The following is a 20,379-nucleotide window of genomic DNA, read 5'->3' as shown; positions in this document are numbered from 1 at the left end:
TTATAGATGAGACAGTATAAAACATTGACTTGGTCATATGGAAATCTTAAGGAGGGTGTGTGTGCTTTCTCTCTCTTCCTCTCTCTCTTTTTTCCTCTCTCTTGGACTTTCCCTTCTAGTGAGATGATATTTGAACAGTATTTTCGACACAACACAATTTTTTTTGTTTTATTAAGTTAAAGAGTAACATGTACTGTACAGTATCCTATATGGGGAAATAAGAAATAATCTTTTACTGATTCACTATACTAACTGGCTAAGGATAAAAAAAACTGATTGATTAAGTGGTTAGTGCATTTTTAACCAGTTCGGTATTAGCTTTTACTGTTTAATTAAACAGTTTGATTAAACACGCTAACATACTACAGTCCCCTTCTTATCTTTAGCCTAAAACAATGCCTCATCAACTTAAAGCATTATCTGCAGGATGGATATCACAGTCTCAAAACAGTCTGGGGTCTCCAATGGAGCTACAGTCCTCAGCAGTGCTCAGCAATTCAGCAGCTTGAACAGTTTTTCCCAAAACTCTGAAGATTCCTGAATATAATTCCCTCTAGCATTAATTCTGTAGTGCCCCCAAAAGCCAATTAAAAAATAAGGGAGAGATGCTGTATATCACCCATCCAGGACCCATTATGTATTATGTATCCATATATAATACATATATATATGTATTAATGGTAGGCCAAGAAAACTTCTGGCTGTATTCAAGACTGGAAATATGTATATTCTTGACAGTTTGTTGAATATTTTTCTTTTTAATTTAGAGCCTGGGTTCACATTGATGTGTACGGAATTCGCACCGGTTTCTGTGCGAATTCCGCTCCGCATCATAATTGCACCCCGTTCATGCAAACCGCTGTGGGTATGTATGTGTATGTTAACAACACCCCAAAATCAATTCACAAAACGCGGTGCGATGTACAGAATCGGATTATATGGGTGTAAATACCCATGCAGTCCGATTCTAGTGCGGACAAAAAAAAGGGTCCTGCACTTTTTAGGTGCGGATGCGGTGCGGAGCGGTACAAAATGTATGGCTCAAATTGCACTGCACAGAATTCACATGTGATTTTAAAGGAATGCGGTGTGCAGGGGCGGACTGACAACTCATGGGGCCCCTGGGCAATAGGGGATTATGGGGCCCCTGTGTCCTTGCCCAAACTAAAAAAAGCCTATGAAAAAGGTACCAGGGGCATCTCATGGGGCCCCCTACTGACCCCGGGCCCTCGGGCAGTACCCGAGTTTCCAAATGGTCAGTCCGCCCCTGGCGGTGTGGTTCCTGTGCAAATCAGATGCGATATTCTGCACCACAGAAGTGTGAACCCAGGTGGAAGGAGGCTACGTTTGTTTGGGCAAGCTGATTATACAACGAGCTCAGCTGAAGCAGGTCTAGTGGTTTGGGGCTGTATATACAGTAAATTCCGAGGCTGCTCAGGGATTTTGCTCCTCCCTGGAACAAATTTCTGAGTATGCTAGACTGAAGACAGTTTATTACTTGTGTGGTGACACAGCTCATGTGTGGTGAGACACAGTCTAGGTGGCAAGGAGAATTAGATGCCTTGGCAGCAGTAGGTTGCTCTAGGCCTCTTAGTTAGGGGCCCTGTATATCAGTAAGTCTCTGGAGTGACAAGGTTTCATTTTTTTTTGCTTTCCAGTTTTTGCTATTGTATATACAGTATGTAGCCCTTGTAAATAAACTGCAAGTTTGTTTCAATGAGAATGGTTGTTTTCTGAGCCTGTTTAGAGTATTGTGGACTCCTCTAAGAGTTTAGGCAAAACCAGGTAGTATCACTCTTACCACAATGACATAAGGATCTTTTATGAGCACTGCTGCTGGCCAAAAAAAACATTACCCAGACAATCAAAGTGACAATTCGTAAATACCCTTTAGTACATAAAACTCAAAGCATACGGACAAATTAACAGTGCATGTGCTTACTACAGAAAGCAAAAAAGGTATGGATTTTGAATTTTTTATATTATGGGCATGCTTAAAGATCAAAAGCTTTCAACTTAGAATGAATCTGTGGCCAGGCTATTGTCATCTAAAGGTTTATATATTTCAAAAAAAGCAGTAAATCAATCCCTTGCTGGCCTCTGTAGCAGCAGGCACTGTGTAGAAATTTATCCTCAAATGTCTCTCCAGAAATACTGAAGTCCTTTCTCTTTTCAGCTTCCCGCAGTCTGTTCGGCTCTCTCAGTGGCAACTCAGAAGCTTACCAACCTTCTAAGGCTCATTTCACACTGATGTGTTGCTGTTTGACTGCACCATGGGTGTAGTAAAGTATACTACCCGGTTTGGTGCGGGTTAGCTGCTCTTTCCCATAGAATTCTATTATGTCCCATGATTTTGGTGTGCCTTCTGAAAGCGCACCAAAAGTCCTGCATGCAGGACCAAATTCGTAGATACACTGCACTACACCTGCGGTGAGGTCAAACTACACCACCTCAGTGTGGAATGGGTCTACAGTAAACATAGAGCAGGTGCTCTGCCAATTAGAATGACTACGGCACTTCTGTTTTTAACTTTAAAGGTGAATTGCCTAACAGAGCCAACAGCTACAGAGGTCAGGAAAAGGGTGTAATTCCATTTTAGACCTAATTTTTAAGTATGGTTAATCACAGCACTATAACTAGCATGGTAAGCCAATTTTTTAATTTTTTTTATTTTGTCAACTACTCTAGGCTAGGGTTACATCTTAAATCCTGTATAATAATAATAATAATAATAATATCTACAATGTAATTTATTTAAGAATCTATACTTACTAAGTGGTATGTTTGCTACCCTATTTACTGTTTAAAAACACCATAGTGGTAATATAACCAGACAGGATATAGTGAGTGGGTTTAAAGGAACAGAAAAGCCTGCATTAATCTTCTGTGAAACATGGCAGAACTTTCTTAAAACAGAAGGTATGTACTTGTCATCACTTGGATTTCAGATCATAAAGACAAGGAGCTTATTCCTAATTTTAGAAGAAAGGACAGAGCAATGCAAATCGTTCCTTTATGCCTCTGAGCCAACTACACCTTAAGTGGTTTACAGAATGGATATAACCAAATACTATAAAGCCAATTATTTTAAACTGCATGCAGCTGTTTCAGGTTTGTTGATTATTATCAGTGCAATGTATGGAAACCAAGGCTTCGATGAAGCAGGAATTGAGAACTAAGGAGACTATGGGGTAGATTTACTAAAACTGGAACATGCAAAATCTGGTGCATGGTAGTCAATTAGCTTCTAACTAAAGCTTGTTCATTTAAAGCTTTGACAAAAAAAACTTGAATCTGATTGGTTTCTAGGCAGAGCTGCACCTGATTTTGCACTCTTCCATTTTAGTAAATCAACCCCACAATGACTAGACAGGTAATGGTGAAGTGGCATTATAGAGCATCATGGTGTGAGCTGCTAAACGGTCTTGCATATTTTATTTATTTATTTAAGGTACTTATATAGCGCCATCAATTTACGCAGCGCTTTACATATATATTGTACATTCACATCAGTCCCTAACCCTCAAGGGGCGTACAATCTAAGGTCCCTAACTTACATTCATACATACACATATTAGGGCCAATTTAGACAGGAGCCAATTCACCTACCAGCATGTCTTTGGAGTGCATATACATGTACATCAAATGCAAATTCCAGCAAACACATCTCCCTGCTGGTGTCAACACATTTGAAGCTCAGAGTATTTTGAAGTGAGGAAATTTCTCATTTATGTATTATTTGCAACTCTGGCAATATTATCTTGCTGATACAGTCCCAAACTTTTGTGCAACAGTCACAACCATCAAAATGGTAACAGGCTCTCTTAACATGGTTTTCACCACTTTAATCCTTTCCATATAACCTATTAGTATTCAAGACACAGTCACATGCAATACAAAACAAATGTAACTATTTTATTTAATTTTTAATGAAAGCCAGATCAGAACCTGAACATGGACGTCTATAATGAACAATATAAATAACTGTATAGAATAAGAAAGGAAATTAATGCTGATGAGAAAGACAAAACAGCCACTGCTGTCATATATATCTGTGTATATTTTGTATTTTGCTGTAGTAAACATCATACAATGATGTTATCCTTCTTAGTTAGCAAATTATACAGTGTCCCCTTGCTCTTTTTACTATACTATTTTTTTATGATTTTCATTCTGTAAACCACAAAAAAATCACTGTAGTGTATCAAACTGGACAGCTAAGACATGTGCGCTAACCATTTTTAATGCTACAGTGAACTTTGTATTGAGCAGGCGTGCTTTCTCTTAATTGCTATAATTTTATAATAAAGATCTGGTCGGCACAGTGTCAGCAATATCTGACTTGCTTAGATCTGGTATTCATAATTGAGCTTTTAGGAACGTATGGTAGTTGCCAGTAATTGGCTGACCCAGATTTCTGTGTTCTGAAAAAGACTTTCTTGACAAAGAACAGGATATACCGTAACTGTATTCCGGCAAGATTGATCATCATGTGAAAACACTGTATCTGTATTCCCTGGACAAAATCTGTTCTACTTTTTATATAAAGCACTCAATGCCAATGCACAGAAAACTTAAAAAAAAAAAAAAAAACAACTATGTTTGGATTTTGTTAAAGTGTTTCAACAGAGTACACAAATGAAGATAATGTCTATATACTTAATGCTCATATATTGTTGTTAAATCAGTGGGCATGCGTTGTTACCATAATAAATGCCATTTTATGAAATGTCAATGTCACAAAGTGTTTATTTACATACGAAAGGTCCATTAGCTCCAGTTCATAATATACATCCCCTTTCAGTTCAGTGTCATTTTCAGTACCAAATGTCCTTCATATATGTGGATCAATAGTATCCTCCTTCAAGAACAAAATCTGTTGTATCAATGATTCATATGGCTTATATTTTCTGGCAAATGTGCAGTCTTGATTTTGAAGAATATGTGGCATCTTTCCATACTTTGCAAGACAAGCCCTTAGCACAGTCGCATCTCTGAAAGATCTCCAATCCATGAGAGCCTTTTTTCCGTATCTTTGTGCAAACTTCCCCTTGTCGTAGCACTGGTTTGCAGATTTTGGTCCAAAAATGGCGAGCACAGCAATAACCTTCAATGCAGTCAGTTGAACGAAGGCAAGGGTCTCCTTCATGTCCTAAAGATAACAAAAGAAAACCCCAGAAATAATAGCAATCAAGTATGATGGCACATAAAAAGGCAAGAATCCTTGTTTTTCCATGTCAGGGTTTTGTTACTATAACTTTAAAAAATTATCCACAAAACGGATTATTAATGCATAACCTTAGTGGGGAAGCCAACAAGAAAGATCAGATCCCGTAAGTACTGTTTAGAAGAAGATCCTTCTATCTGACATGGTCTTAGGAATGATACTGTTGGCACGAAGAGCTTGCATGTGACTCCAACCTTTAAGTATAGTATATCTTAGTTTTGTTAGGACTCTACTGTCTGTATGGGCAAAAATCACCAGTAACCTAAAATATTGCAGAGTGTCCATTATGTCCTAGGTGTCAAGTGTCCCCTGGTTTCTTTTTCCACCTGCTCACAGATACACACCTACAGGGAAAAAAATAACCTTTTTGCTTGATGTCGTGGGTTCCTGGTTTTGCCTGTTTGGTCCACCTGAGTCTTAAGAATTAATAACTAATCTGCAAACCTTTTTGCATGAGGCATTATTTACTGCCAAGAAGCTGATAGCCAAAGTGTGGATCCAAGAAAGGGTGCCTACCCTACAACAATGGAAAGCAGAGATTAATAAAATGCCCCCCCCCCAAAAGAAACTGTCAGACCTACAGTATGACCACACAGGATGCCTAAAACAAATTCAGAAAATTTGGGTATGCGGCAGGCGGGCTCTTCTATTATTTTGACATGACACTTGCTGTGGCGACAGCTGACTAGGAGAGGACTACCTTTACTTTAGGTAGATATACGTAGATATCCTTTCACTTTGTGTTGTGTCTTCAGAACAGAAAGTGAAAGAAAACCTCTCTAATGGGACACAGGCAGCAGCTATCAAAACTATGAAAAAAAGGTTTGGCTTTAGATAGATTTACTTTAAAATCACCTATTTGCCTTTCTCACTGGAACTGCCAATTAAATCAGGAGCTGTGATCTTCATTACCTAAACTAATCCCTGATCCTGGAAGATTCAGATCCACCATATGATAAAGATATGAAAATGTAAGAGAGGCTTCTTTGTTGGAAAATTTGGGCACCCAAGAACAAGGTCCTAGCCCAGCTCCAGCCATGCTAGAAAACAATCCCACCTGCTGAGGATGACCCCTTCATCTTGTGTCCTGCTCCTTGCCATAGGCCTCCTCAAGATTTCACACTTTTATATCCAGAGAAGCAATTTACACACAATAAATTACTTCACTGCACTTTACTGATGTTGTTCAGGGAATGGCAAGACGGTCACATCACAAGGACATACAATCTGGAGTCACTTTACATACACAATCAATCACAGAAAGTGGACGATTCGCAGCAGTCCCAGGTGAAAGTACCTCACAGCCATCTCCCTACAGTCTCTCCTTAGCCCAGGGCCATAAGTACTCATAGGACTGTGTTCTCTGTAGAGACCTCCTATCTGGGTACACCTCTCTTGGGAATCCTCCAAGGAAGTAGCCTCACACAGGGATCTCCAGCCTGGCCTAAAAGACCTTTTGCAATCTGCTCTAGCCTTCACCTCCTTAAGGGACAGCCGGATTGCAGGTCCGCTCCACCCGGCCTTCTGCCATGGCCAGGGCCCACGTGTGTAGATTACATTATAACAGATGTGGGGTGAATGGCTTCCATGCCCCAAGTCTACTGTGTCCTCACCCCACGTAGCTTATATATGGGTGCTAGCTCATCCGGATATCACTTGCGGGAGTGCTCTACCTAAAAGCGGCACAATACTTAGTGTACAGAGCCACCTAGTGACAAAGTGGCTAACTGCACCTGCCTACAAGTATGTAGTCTTACCTTTTATATGGGACATTTTAGGGTGATGTCTCCTTATATCCTGCCAGTTCATATCTTTACTAGATGTGTGACTGTTCTTCTTTGGGCGCCCTTCAAGTTCTGGTATATGAGCTGTCAACATAGTTTCAGCAACCGGAATGCAAATACCTGTAAAATATAATGTAAATTCAATTTTCATAAATAGCACATTATCCTTAGTTTATGAAGTTCAGGTTATTGCTACTATTTTACTGAAGATATTTCATCCAGAAATCTATAAACTGGTAACTTTTCAGGATTCTCCAAATTCAGGGGCTTTGTGTTGTTGAAAACAGGCATCTTTTAGGCTCAATTCCCACTTTAGCATTATGTGAACTTCACATGATTTAGTACATTTACGAAACGTGGGAAAAATTCCTGTCGCACTTGCATAGCCATTTACTGTTAACGGCACACCAAAAAATGTGCACAAGCTACTTTGCTGCACATAGGGCAGCCTGTTGAAATCAATGGACTGCCTTATGTGATTGGAGCAAGAACATGTACAAATGCAGTGCAATTTTGCATGTGCTCACAAAACATGTGAATGCAAGCTTACAGAAGAAGGACAGCTAGTTGATGCCGATTATGTTTTCAAACAGCTGGTTTGAGTAAGTAAAAAAAAAACAGTAAACCAAACATTCTTGCTAACAAAAAAGGGAGTAATCTACTACTGCTGAATAACATTGAGGCAACATTGAGCCCTCATGCACACTGGATGTTTTGGTAACGTTGGTAACGTTTGCTGTATAAAGTCACATTAAAAACTTGAGTTTTTCAGCTTTTTTTAGCATTGTTGCATTAGCATTTAGTGGTGTTTTGCCACGTTTAGCAGAGTTCTCCCATGCTTGCGGTTTTTAGAGTTTTTTAGCGTAAAAAAATCCAAAACCGCCAGACTGCGTTGTTTTACCGTGTTTTTCAGCATTAGAGCATTTTTTCAGCAAAGAACTTCTCTAGAAACCCACTAGTACTGGGTTCTTTTTCCAGCCAAAAAACGTTGATTACAGTCTATATGTGCATGGACACACAGGATAACATGCTGGGGGGTTTACTAGCTGTAGAAAAAAAAACGTCAAAAGTCAAAACGTTGATTACAGCCTATTTGTGCATGGACACATAGGATAACATGCTGGGGGGTTTACTAACTGTGAAAAAAAAACTTCAAAAGTCAAAAATAGCAGCTGTAAAAATGTCCAGTGTGCAAGAGGACTGAAAATTAACAATTAAACAACAGAAGAAATGAAGCCACAAAGACAAAAAAAATGCTGAATTAAATAATACAAAATATGCCCCCCCCCCAAAAAAAAGCACATCCTTTAAATAACCAAAACAGATCTTTATTTCTCTATATGCCCTGTTCACATCAAGCAAGTGTGTTGGTGTGCATTGCAAAAAATGCACTATGACACCTCCTCTGGATTTGCTTTTTAATAAGGTAAAAACACTGTATCAATACGTTGCAGAGTGCATGAACAATATATGTTATCACACCATATCGCATACCCACTGATTTAGGTAGGTCCTGAGTGAAACTGAGAGTTACTGCTGTAGCAAAATTTGCAATTTCACATCAAAATCAGTTTCACTGAAATCACTCTGCTCATCCCTATTTACCATCTGAGATTATATAACTGTAATGAAGTTTTTCATTAAAGAAACCCTCTCAGGTCAGACATGAAAATGGCAGATCCCTTAAAGAAAAGAGCTAGTATACTCACATCTCTGGCAGAACAGATGTCTTACCTCCTTTCAGTGCTGCAGTCTCCATCAGTGCCTTCAACATTTGACATTTCTGAGAATGATGGATACCCCTGTCCCCTGCCTTGTGCTATGGTTCCTGTCCCTGAACCTACCGCAATAGTGTATTCGTTTAATTAAAATCCCCACAAAATTACTAGAGGAAGCATTCGACAAGCCCAGCACTTGTTCCTACTTGGTCCCAACAACACTGGGGGGATCAGCATTTGTATGCGGACTGAATAGCATTGTTGGGCCAGAGCAGGAATTCAGGTCAGATGGAAGATCATGGCAGGATCACCAGGTTTACTCTGTATACATTCATGCCTGGTTCACACTGATGCGGTGGGGAATTTGCAGCGTTTTCAGAGTGAATTCCGCACCGCATCAGAATTGCACCACATTCATGCGAACCGCTGCGGGTATGTATGTTAAGTTAACAACACCCCGAAAGCGGTCCACAAAACGCAGTGCGATGTGCAGAATCGGATCACATAGGTATGAATACCTATGTGATCCGATTCTAGTGCGGACCCAAAAAAGGGTCCTGCACATTTTTGGTGCTGGAGCAGTGCTAATAGAGTCATACAAAATGTATGGCTCCAATCACACCACACACAAATCGCATGTGATTTGCTCAGGAATGTGGTGCGGTTCCTGTGTAAATCACATGCAATATACTGTACCGCATATATGTGAACCCTGGGTCAAGGGCTAATACTAACTAGCATAATGTCAAAGGATTGGAGGTGGGGGGGATTTACTAAAACTGGAGCACACAGAATCTGGTGCAGCTGTACATGGTAACTAATCAGTATCTAGGTTCTATTGTCAAAGATTAATCGAGCAAACAAAGTTAGAAGCTGATTGGTTACTATGCACAGCTGCACCAGATTCTGTGTGCTCCAGTTTTAGTAAATTTGCAATGTGTATTTACTTTGAAAACCTTGTAAAAAGATGTATTATATTTGCCTGGAGAGACACTTCAGGTATAGTAGAATCCATAAACTAGTAGAATAAGACCCAGCACTTTTAGGCTCTGTTCACACCAATGTGTTTTTAGTGTTTTTTGCTTTTTGTTGAAATGCACTACAGTCCATTTAACATAGTTTCTTATGGAACATGTTCACATCTATGCTTTTGGAGCTGCTTTGTTTTTGCAAAGGGTCAGGGACTTTTTTTAAAAGCAAAAAGCAGCATTTTTGCTACAATAGAGTTCAATAGAGAAGGAGAGGGTGTTTTTGTTGCATTTGTGCTGCATTTTTGCCACGGTTTGCATTTTTATTCTGCTACTTTACCAAAAAAAAAAGAGCTGAGCAAAACGCCATAAAAACGCATCAAAAAGTAATCAAAAACACATGTAGAAAAATGCAAAACAAACTGCGAAAAGCACTGCAAAACAGACAAAACACAAACTGCATAGGTGTGAACAGGGCCTCACAACGTTTTCTTGGACCACAAAAGCATTTGATTGTTTTTTTCCTCTTATGCATATAATCTAATATTCTAAATCTAACTAAATATATTTGGAAAACATTTTAAGGAAGAAAAAGATTGAAATCTGCAAATACAGGTGTCAATGCCCTGTAATTAGCATGTGGGTATCTGATATGTCCACAGTACATGCAGTGTACAAGATTTTGAATCACCCATTATGCGAAGAGTATGTATGTTAGGAGTGGGTCATAGAAGACAGAAAATGTTTAGCTATTGTAATATAGGGTGACTAGACTCATCTGGTAGATGTGCTTTTAGTGAGCCATGTCAGTCCTAACTTTAGTTTAAGAGCCTGGCAGCCCACATTTATTGAAAACAAAATGAAAGTTCCATACAAAAATGGTTGCTCTTGCAGGGTACCTGGTCAGCAGCACTGCAAAGCAGCAGCTGGTATAAACCAGCCCTTAATGGATAAGTTCACTTTTCGTAACATGTTACACCCAAATTCAGGGTGTAACATGTTATGATCAAACCAGCCCCCGCTCCCCATTTTATGGCTGGTAGTTCATTCATTCTTCCTGTCAGTATATCTGCTTGCTCAGTACAACCCGTACGAGCAAGCACATATACTGACAGGTCTGCAGGAGACCTGCATGGGACCAGCGATCTGCTGTTCGCTGGTGCAATGCTTTACAGGCTCCTGCAGACAAAAATACATGCACATTTTTTTACCTGTTAAAAAAATGTGCATTTATTATTTTTTACTAAAGGTGAATTTATCCTTTAAAGGTCTCTTAAAAAATGTTTTTAACTGCTGTGTGAACTCATATTTTCACTGACACCTGTACGTTCCCTTGATGATGTCCTGAGGATGAAACACGTTGGGCGGAGCCTGTACTTGTAACATCATTTCTGCTGTTTGAGGAACATGGCTATCTTGTGAGACATGAAGTGCAGGGAGATAGTATGAGAAGTGTTTTTTCTGTTTGTGCAGTGTGATTGTATTTGTTGATTGTGGTGGAATTAATTATTTCAAGGTATAACACTGTTTGGGGATCTCTTTAGTGTCTTTTCATTATGGCATTTATAGAACTGGAGAGTCATATTAAGGGTGCTGAACTGGAGACAGAGGAGGAGGTGTGGATTTAAGGGCATTAATACCTTCTTATTAAATTTAGGGATCACAAAATCTGGTGAGTGTTTGGCACTTGGGAACCATGGAGTGGTACAGCAAAATCACTATTACTGAAGTTTTGTCTTCACCTTGCATTGAAGCGTGTATGACAAGACAGGAGTGATAATCTGCAGACATTGGAGTGTTTGAAGTAGGATGGAAGATTAATAATCTGCACTGAAATAAACACACTATGTCAAGTGGTTGTAAAGGCTCAAGGATTGCATAGAATGCATGAAAGTAAAAAACCTTCAGTATGCAGCAGCTCCCCCAGCCCCCAGTACTTACCAGAGCCTCATTGCAATCCAGAAATGTGTACGAGAGCCTCAGTTCTCTGGGGACTCTCCCGCCTCATTGGCTGAGACAACAGTTGGGGCCATTGGGCCAATGAGGAGAGGGGGGGCAGAGCCGAGCCATGACTCTGTGTGTGAATATACACACAGAGAAGTGGCTCAGGAGTGAGCCTTCTTGGTTGACTCCATAGCAAGCTGCTTGCTCTGGGAGCACTTGGTAGGAGAAAGGGGCCAGGAGAGCCAGCAAGGGACCTGAGAAGAGGAGGATCGGGGCTGATCTGAGCAAAACTACTGAACAGGGCAGGTAAGTATAACATGATTGTTTGTTTGTTTTTTTATTTGCCTTTAATATCACTTTAAGTAACTTTATGGTGGATTGGAATGGAGGAGCACTAATTATATCAGAGCACCAGTGTATTATTTTTGTATTGCAATGTTTATTTTGTACTTATATTTATGCTGCGATTATGATATTTACTAGATAGTGTAATGTCTTAAAGGCACAGTGCTGCACTTTTTGCCTTTTTGTAGCTTGCTCAAAATGCCTTCTAACTGTGAAACAGGAAAAATACTCAGCCGTTATATGATACAAATTTAAGGTCTAAAACAATTTAGATATGATGTGATACAACATAAGATAGCAGTTTAAATGTCCTTAGTATAGTTTAAATTTTATTAGAAAAAAGAATGGACACACAACTTATGAGTTTTTTTTTATAATCGTCTCAGTTTATGAAGCCAGATTCTTTGCAAGTGATGTAATGAAAAAACAAATGCATCCCATAAACACAGTGGCCACCCAAGAAATGGTTAAAATAAAGGCTTTAACTCTTCTCGTGAATATATTTTGAAATAGTCCTTCATTTAGGGAAACATATGGAAATGTTTTAGAATATATCAAATGCCACATCAGTTCTTATTTGTCCTTGTTCATTTTGCTGGTGATAACCCGTGTACAGCATATTTGTATTTATAAACTAAAGTAAATGTGCAAAAAAATTATTTAAATTCTGTATAGGAAACAGAAAATAAACAGCCAGTTAGGCCAACCATCACATTTGCTGAACAATAACAAGAAATAAATATCTAAATCTCCTAAATCAGTGTTTACAACTATAGGAATTATGAAAAAAATACATTTGCAGTGGGGACCCCCTGCACTGCAGAAGTTAAATTCTCATTAATTCAAGGAGTAGAGGAGTAAATTGTATTACTTACCTTACACTATTGCCCAGCAGGCTCTGGAGCTGTCCTCTTCTCTTTGACATTCCATGTTGTGGGTGCTATCTCAACCATCCTCATATACACTGTAAGGCTATCGCAATGGCCCTGCCTTGTACTGGATGATGTCAGTGTGCAACCTCCAACTTGAGCATCTTAGAGAAGAAGCTTCAAAGGACCAGTCGCACAGATGAGGGAGCCTGCCAGAGCATAAAAATAAGGTAAGTATTATACCCTATTTCTCTACCCTTTGTACTTAAAGCAGAACTTTGTCCATAAGGGGTAGTTCAGCTTGTTTGCTTCCTTCCCCCCTCCACTGCCACATTTGTCACTATTTAGAGGGGAGCGGGTACCTGGTTTTGACAAGTACCTGCTCTCACTTCTGGGTCAGATCACCATGGCGATCTGTGAGGAAATTCGCCACCCTCCTCCTTCCCCCTGCAGTCTTCTGGGACTCACACAGGTCCCAGAAGACTGTGGGACCATTGGCAAAGAGCAGCATGGCTATGTGTGAGCAGTAGATTCCGGTACCTGCACCCAAATCTGGTTGAAGAATTGGCCCAGGTGAGGACATTGCTGGATCCCTGGACAGGTAAGTGTCCTTATATTAAAAGTCAGCAGCTACAATATTTGTAGCTGCTGACTTTGATTTTTTTTGGAGGAGACTGCTCCTGGAGCATTTAACTCTTATATTGCAAGGTTTCTTCACTAATTTTTGTTTAATTCCCAGAGTTGGGATTTCAGGCTGATCTTTAGTAAAATATAGTTTTGGGGTACACCACTAGTCAAAAATGTATCTCCATTGAAGTGTGTACTACATCCGACTGGCTATTTACTGTACAAATCCTTCCTTCACAGAACAGAGATCTTTCAGTGCTATGCGGAAGAGAGGCATTGCCTACAACAATGAAGAGATCCCATCGTTCTCCCTCCCTTTCCTCTCTCCTTCCCTTGTATTCCTTTCAAAGAATGCAAGACCTTCTGTGAATGAACAAGGGAAGAAGAGGGGTTGGACAGATGTCATGATTTCATTTTCTGTATTAACACAACACCTTGCATTCTGTAAAAAAGATACAGTCATTTTGTAAATGCCATTTTAGGCCTGAAGATTGCTTAAAAATCCAAAGACATTCTATTTTCTATAAGCAGGGACCAGGTAGAATAAAATGGCGACAGTTGCAATTTTTGTGACGAGATATTAGTACAACTGTTTATTAAATCCACATGTGAAATCAAACTCATTTTAGTTCACACAAGCACAATATAATACTAAAATGTTTGGTACAATGTAAAAGTAGTAAATAAATACTAAATATGTTAGGGTAATAGCATAGTGCAGTTAACAGGTTCTCTTTATGTAAACATCTGGGGTATATTAGACTGCTAATGTCACCTCCACATTTACTTTAAACTAATCGGTGCTGATCATACTCGATTAGCTTCTTCCTCAGTCACAGAGGCTGGGAAATGACAGTGCTGAAACTTGTCAGAGCTGATCACTCCTGGGTTCATTCTTCACAGGGGAGAACATCAGGAAAATGTTTGCTTATCTCATGCTGCTCTCTATCCTGACAGCTGTCATAATAGTCTGAGGCAACCAGGAGGGACAGGTGAGCCCATGACACAGGGCAGGTCTGTCATTTCAATTTCAAGGGGTCAAGGCCCATGTGAATGGAAGGCAAAAGTGCTTTATGCATAACTGACAGACGTTTAATTAGAGAAGGTTTGCACAAAAGTGATTCCAAGTCATCTGGGATCAAATGTAACACATCGGGGCCAAATTGAGACCAAAAGGCTGCAAGAATCTAAAGAAATGGGAATTTGAGAGGCCATATTTTCCCTGGCAAAACACGTTTCATAGAGTTTTGAAGGAGCTGGAGTGCGCTGCCTCCAGGACAACAGAGGAGTTGGAATTATCAGAGATTGTCCAGTTGTGGGCATGTGGAGGAGAGCAGCCAAGAAATACACTTGCAGATCTGGACACATTAGGCCTCCCCGAGTCCAGGGTCTACAGAGAATTTTATTACTAAATCTAGGTTGATAGCATTGCCACAAAAAAGAGCTAATCATTGAGTTAAATTGATCAAACAAAGGTCCTGGGAATCCATATAGGGGAATAATGTATAATATGTAATAATACTGGGAGAACCTTCATTTTAAACAAATTTATCTGGCCAATAAGAGTTAAGGGAAGATTGTTCCATGCCTTCAACCTCTGTTTAATGGTCTGCAAAGTGGGGTATAGATTGAGTTGGCAAAAGTTACAGACCTTTGGAAAAATAACAATGCCTAAATAACGAAAAGTCCTTGTCCAAGTTAGGGGAAGAGTCAGATCCACCACACTTTGAGCTCCAGGGTCAATAGGTAAAATAAGGGATTTTTCGCAATTTGTGAGTAGACTAGATAAAATAGCAAAAGAAGACAATATATTATGGGCTGCAGTGAGTGGTGGACCTGAGTCATTCAGGAATAGAAATAGGTCATCAGCATATAATGCCAGTGTTTCAGTGATGGAGCCAACCTGAATACCAGTCGCCTGATTAGAACATCGCAGGGCAGCAGCCAGCCATTCCATAGCTAGCGCAAACAAAACAGGGAAAAGAGGACACCCCTGCCTTGTCCCACACTGTATCAAAAAGGGGAAAGAAAGCTCTCCCCCCAATTTGATCCAGGATTCTGGAGATTTATCTAACAGATTAAACCATTTATGAAAAATAGGGCCAAAACCAAAGATTTTAAGAACCAGATCTAAGTATTGCCAGTGGACAGAGTCGAAAGCTTTTATGATATCCAGTGCCACCAGCTCCCTGGTAGCGGTATCATCCGAAGATCGGTGAAGCCATGACAAAAGTTTACGTCCGTGGATTTACCCGGCATAAAACCAGTTTGATCAATATTAATGATAGAAGGGAGGACTTTCATCACCCATGTCTCCAGGACCTTAGTTAAAATCTTAAGATCATGGGGCATGGTCTGGCTGCAGCCCAAGATGGCCGCCTAGCTTCCTTGCTCTGAACCAGCTGGGGCACAATGGCAACTACAGAGCATCAGTGCCTGCACCGATCACCTCCAAAACGGAGGTACTAGCTCTGGAGATTCTCCTGGACATGTCCAGGGAAAAAACGCTGCTACACAGCAAACTACAAGATTTCTTTATGAAGTCGTCTCACAGATCCATCCAAGATGGTGCAGGTGGAGAGAACCGCTTCACAGACATACTAGCAAACACACACTCAGAGCAGGGGACTGCTGCTCTCAGTGATATGGAAGAAGATAATACATAAGGGGACACTGAGCTGGCTCAGAACTCCATGGAAAGAGGTAAGAGAGCTGCAGAATCCCGTGCATATAAAAAAAAACCTGGGACAGATATTGAACTCCCTGATACAGCTGCAGGCTCATCCACAGCTTTAGTGGCCTTTTCCACATCCAACAACCCAGCATCTGAAAACAACCTAAAATCTATGCTCCTCACATTGCAAGCGGACATGCAGAAAGATTTAAGAATCTCTCTTCAACAAATACACCACAGAATGCAATACATAGAAGAATGCAGAGATACGATTGAACAACAGATGTCTGAAATAGCTCACGCTCATAACGCAGTTGTTGTTACTCAAGATGATCAAGCCACCATATTTCAACAAATACAACTCAAACTAGCGGATCTTGAAGATTGCTCTAGGCGAAATAATCTAAAATGGAGAGGTATTCCTGAATCCATTAAACCCGCTGATCTTATTCCACACTTACAACAGCTATTTCGCACAATTATCCCCAACCTCTCTACTCAAGAGCTCACGATTGACCGTGCACACAGAATCCAAAAGCCACAACACCTCCCTGATGGCGTTCCGAGAGATGTCCTGGCTAGGATACATTTTTTCCACATAAAGGAAAGACTACTCAAAGCAACTAGAGCCACCAATGCATTGCCAGCACCTTATCTCACCCTATCTGTATCTCATTTGCGATTTATCAACAATCTAACTCTGACTGCTCAAAAGGTGGACTGTCTAGTCCCTGTTTCATACTAGAGTAAACGCTTACCCTCACACACCAACATGTCTCTAACTATTACTACTATCAATGCTAAAGGCCTTAATCACCCATATAAATGATCCGTACTATGAAAAGAAGCTATATCTCAACACACGGACGTTCTTTGCCAAACAGAAAGCACCAGTTTGCTCCCACAGACAATACCCTCATTACTTTTTTGCACATTCAGATAAGAAAGCTAGAGGAGTCATGATAGCCATTCATTCCTCCGTGAGGTTCCAGCTAGAACACATTGAGCAGGACCTCTCAGGCAGATTCATTATACTCATAGCTAAATTTAACAACTCACTATTAGTAATAGTAAATATCTACTCCCCTAACACAGGACAGAAATCTTTTCTTAATTACTTATTAAGCAAACTAACCATCTATTCCAAAGAACGCATCACCCTCTGTGGGGATTTCAATAAGATACGAGATCACTCACTGGACTCCTCCAACCCACTTAGAAAGCAATCCTCCACTCTATCCACATTTATGACTTCAAAAGATTTGTATGACACCTGGCGTTGTATGAATAGTATGGAGCGGGATTACACATTTTTCTCCTCTACTCAAGGATTCTATTCCAGGCTTGATCTGTTCCTCACCTCTAAATTTATCTTGCAACAGGTGTCATCTGTCTCTATTGGGCTCATCACTTAGTCAGATCATGCTCCGGTGACTATGACACTGACTACGAGTCCTATGACCAAACCTCATTCCGTATGGAGACTCAACCCCTTCATCTTGACCCACAAACTGTACAACCCGCAGATCAGGGCTGGAATAGAATTTTATTTTTCTGTTAACGTTGAATCTGTAACAAATCCTACTGTCATGTGGAATGCTCATAAATCTGTGCTCAGAGGAATATTCCTCAAAATTGGTGCCCATGAGAAATAAAGTTGCACCAAAATTACCTCCCAATATCTTGAATGTATTAAGAAACTCGAAGACCAAAATAAACTCTCCCCAACCCCATGTGCATCCGAAGAACTACGCCAACTCTGCCTCAAGCTTAGTTCACACCTCTGTAAAAATTTTGATTTCTGTATCAAACTGCTCCGTCTCTCCTGGTACTCCCAGGGCAATAGACCTGGTAAGGTCCTAACTAACCAATATAAATGTAGAGTAACCCAATCTAAGATCCCATATTTGACAAACTCGCAAGCCAAACAATGTATTAATCCTATTGACATAGCCAATTGCTTCAGGGGCTTCTACGACAAACTCTACAACATCACCACCCTAACTGCGACACCCACAGACTCAACCATTCAGTCCTTCTTATCCGCAACTCAGCTCCCCTCATTGACCATCGCCCAACGCAACCAATTAGCCAGGCCTTTCACAGAACATGAGCTTTCAGCAGCCATTAAATCCCTACCTCTACACAAAAGCCTGGGGTCAGATGGGTTTTGCAATGAATACTACAAGGTATTTGCAGAGTTATTAGCTCCCCATCTATGCGTCTCCCTAAATAGATTTATGATGAGTGGTGAATCTCCTTCAGAATCCTTGAAAGCTCTCATAATTACCATCCCCAAAGCAGGCAAAGCTTTTGATGACCCTGCTAACTACCGACCTATTTCATTACTCAACGCCGACCTGAAACTCTACGCGAAACTCTTAGCCTCCCGCCTGGCTACCCACATCCCGTCCTTGATACACCCTGATCAAGCCAGGTTCATCCCCAACCGACAAGCCTCGGATGGCACACGCAGGTTTATAGACCTATTTCAGTGGACTGAACATTGTCGGGCACTTTCTCTGTTCATCTCTTTGGATGCAGAGAAGGCGTTTGATAGGGTGCATTGGAAGTAACTGGAGCAAGTCCTGATAAAGTTAGGGCTGATGGGTACCTTCTAGAGATGAGCGAATCGAACCTGGCGAAGTGGAATTTGTTTCGAATATTAGGAAAAATTCGATTCGCGTCGAATCCGAATATTAGCAAACTTCGGATGCACGAATCGAATTTTCCCCGATCCGCCGATTTTCATCCCTTCTACAGCCGGCAAAAAGTGTCCCTGCAGAGAGCTCCGCTATTTCTGACAGTTCTCTGACAGTTCCTTCACATTTACAGCAGTTGAAACATTGTATCTATTTGTTTCCATTTAGGATACAGATGTTTTTATTTGGAAACAAATAGATACAATGTTTCAACCGCTGTAAATGTGAAGGAACTGTCAGAGAACTGTCAGAAATAGCGGAGCTCTCTGCAGATACACTTTTTGCTGGAATGGAATTCTTCTTCATCCTCATCCTACTTCTTCTTCATCCTCATCCTACTTCTGCTTCTTCTTCATCCTCATCCTTCTTCTTCTTCTTCATCCTCATCCTACTTCTTCTTCTTCATCCTCATCCTACTTCTTCTTCTTCTTCTTTTCATTCTTCTTCTTTTCATTCTTCTTCTTCTTCTTTTCATTCTTCTTTTCATTCTGCTTCTTCTTCTTTTCATTCTTCTTCTTCTTCTTTTCATTCTTCTTCTTCTTCTTTTCATTCTTCTTTTCATTCTTCTTCTTCTTCTTTTCATTCTTCTTCTTCTTCTTTTCATTCTTCTTTTCATTCTTCTTCTTCTTCTTTTCATTCTTCTTTTCATTCTTCTTCTTCTTCTTTTCATTCTTCTTCTTTTCATTCTTCTTTTCATTCTTCTTCTTCTTCTTTTCATTCTTCTTCTTCTTCTTCTTTTCATTCTTCTTTTCATTCTTCTTCTTCTTCTTTTCATTCTTCTTCTTTTCATTCTTCTTTTCATTCTTCTTCTTCTTCTTCTTCATCTTCTTCGTCGTGCCCCGTGACTGCCCAAATGAGTGAAGTGTGTGGTGATTCTAAGATCGACGGCACTCATCTGCATGTCATACTGACTGACAATATTATTTCTCTTCCCCAGCAGACTCCAAGGGCATTTAAATTAAAGGTACAGTGTTCTGCACTAATATAAAGGCTCTCTGAAGCCTAGAAACCCTTTTAATAAGTTAAATTCGCAGCGAATAAATTCGCATCGAATTGAATTTATTCCGCAAATTTGGCGAATCAGCCGAATCGAATTTTTGAATAATTCGCTCATCTCTAGTACCTTCCATCGGGCCATTATGGGCCTCTATTCCTCTCCCACAGCTAAAATCTGGACAGGGGGCTACTTATCAGACTACATATCACTAACGGTACAAGGCAGGGATGCCCGTTATCCCTGCTTATCTTTGCCATGGTAATCGAAACCCTTGCTGCTAAAATCAGAGCCAATGCACTAATCACTAGCGTTAACATAGGGTCGGTTTCTCATAAAACAGGCCTCTACACAGACAACATTACAGTGGGGGACACTTCAGGCAACCTTTGTTCTCTTGAATAACTGCCTTAATGTACCCTTTGCCTTAAAGCTACAGGGAGGTGGGGTTACTCTAAACCCTCCTCCCTTATCTCTTATATGATCGGTCTAAATGTCTTTATGTATTGGAAACTTATATGCAAGTA

General features: G+C 40.3%; 1 protein-coding gene across 1 annotated transcript in view; it reads right to left on the bottom strand.

Moving 5' to 3' along the window:
- Nucleotides 1–3,894: 3,894 nt before the first annotated feature.
- The window catches only part of DKK2 (dickkopf Wnt signaling pathway inhibitor 2), a 160,354-nt gene continuing 143,869 nt past the window's right edge, over nt 3,895–20,379 (bottom strand). The window contains exons 3-4 of the mRNA XM_089680498.1: nt 6,985–7,131; nt 3,895–5,152 (exon numbers count right to left, since the gene is read on the bottom strand). Coding sequence (XP_089536624.1) covers nt 4,902–5,152; nt 6,985–7,131 — 398 coding nt within the window. The 3' untranslated portion in view covers nt 3,895–4,901. The remainder of the gene's footprint in view (nt 5,153–6,984; nt 7,132–20,379) is intronic.

Source organism: Staurois parvus, unplaced genomic scaffold (genome assembly GCF_062004578.1).
Source record: "Staurois parvus isolate SC_StPar_1 unplaced genomic scaffold, SC_StPar_1.0 ptg000244l, whole genome shotgun sequence".
NCBI classification, from domain to species: Eukaryota; Metazoa; Chordata; class Amphibia; order Anura; family Ranidae; genus Staurois; species Staurois parvus.
Note: the sequence above shows the minus strand (reverse complement) of the source record. Positions and strands in the feature narration are given on the sequence as shown.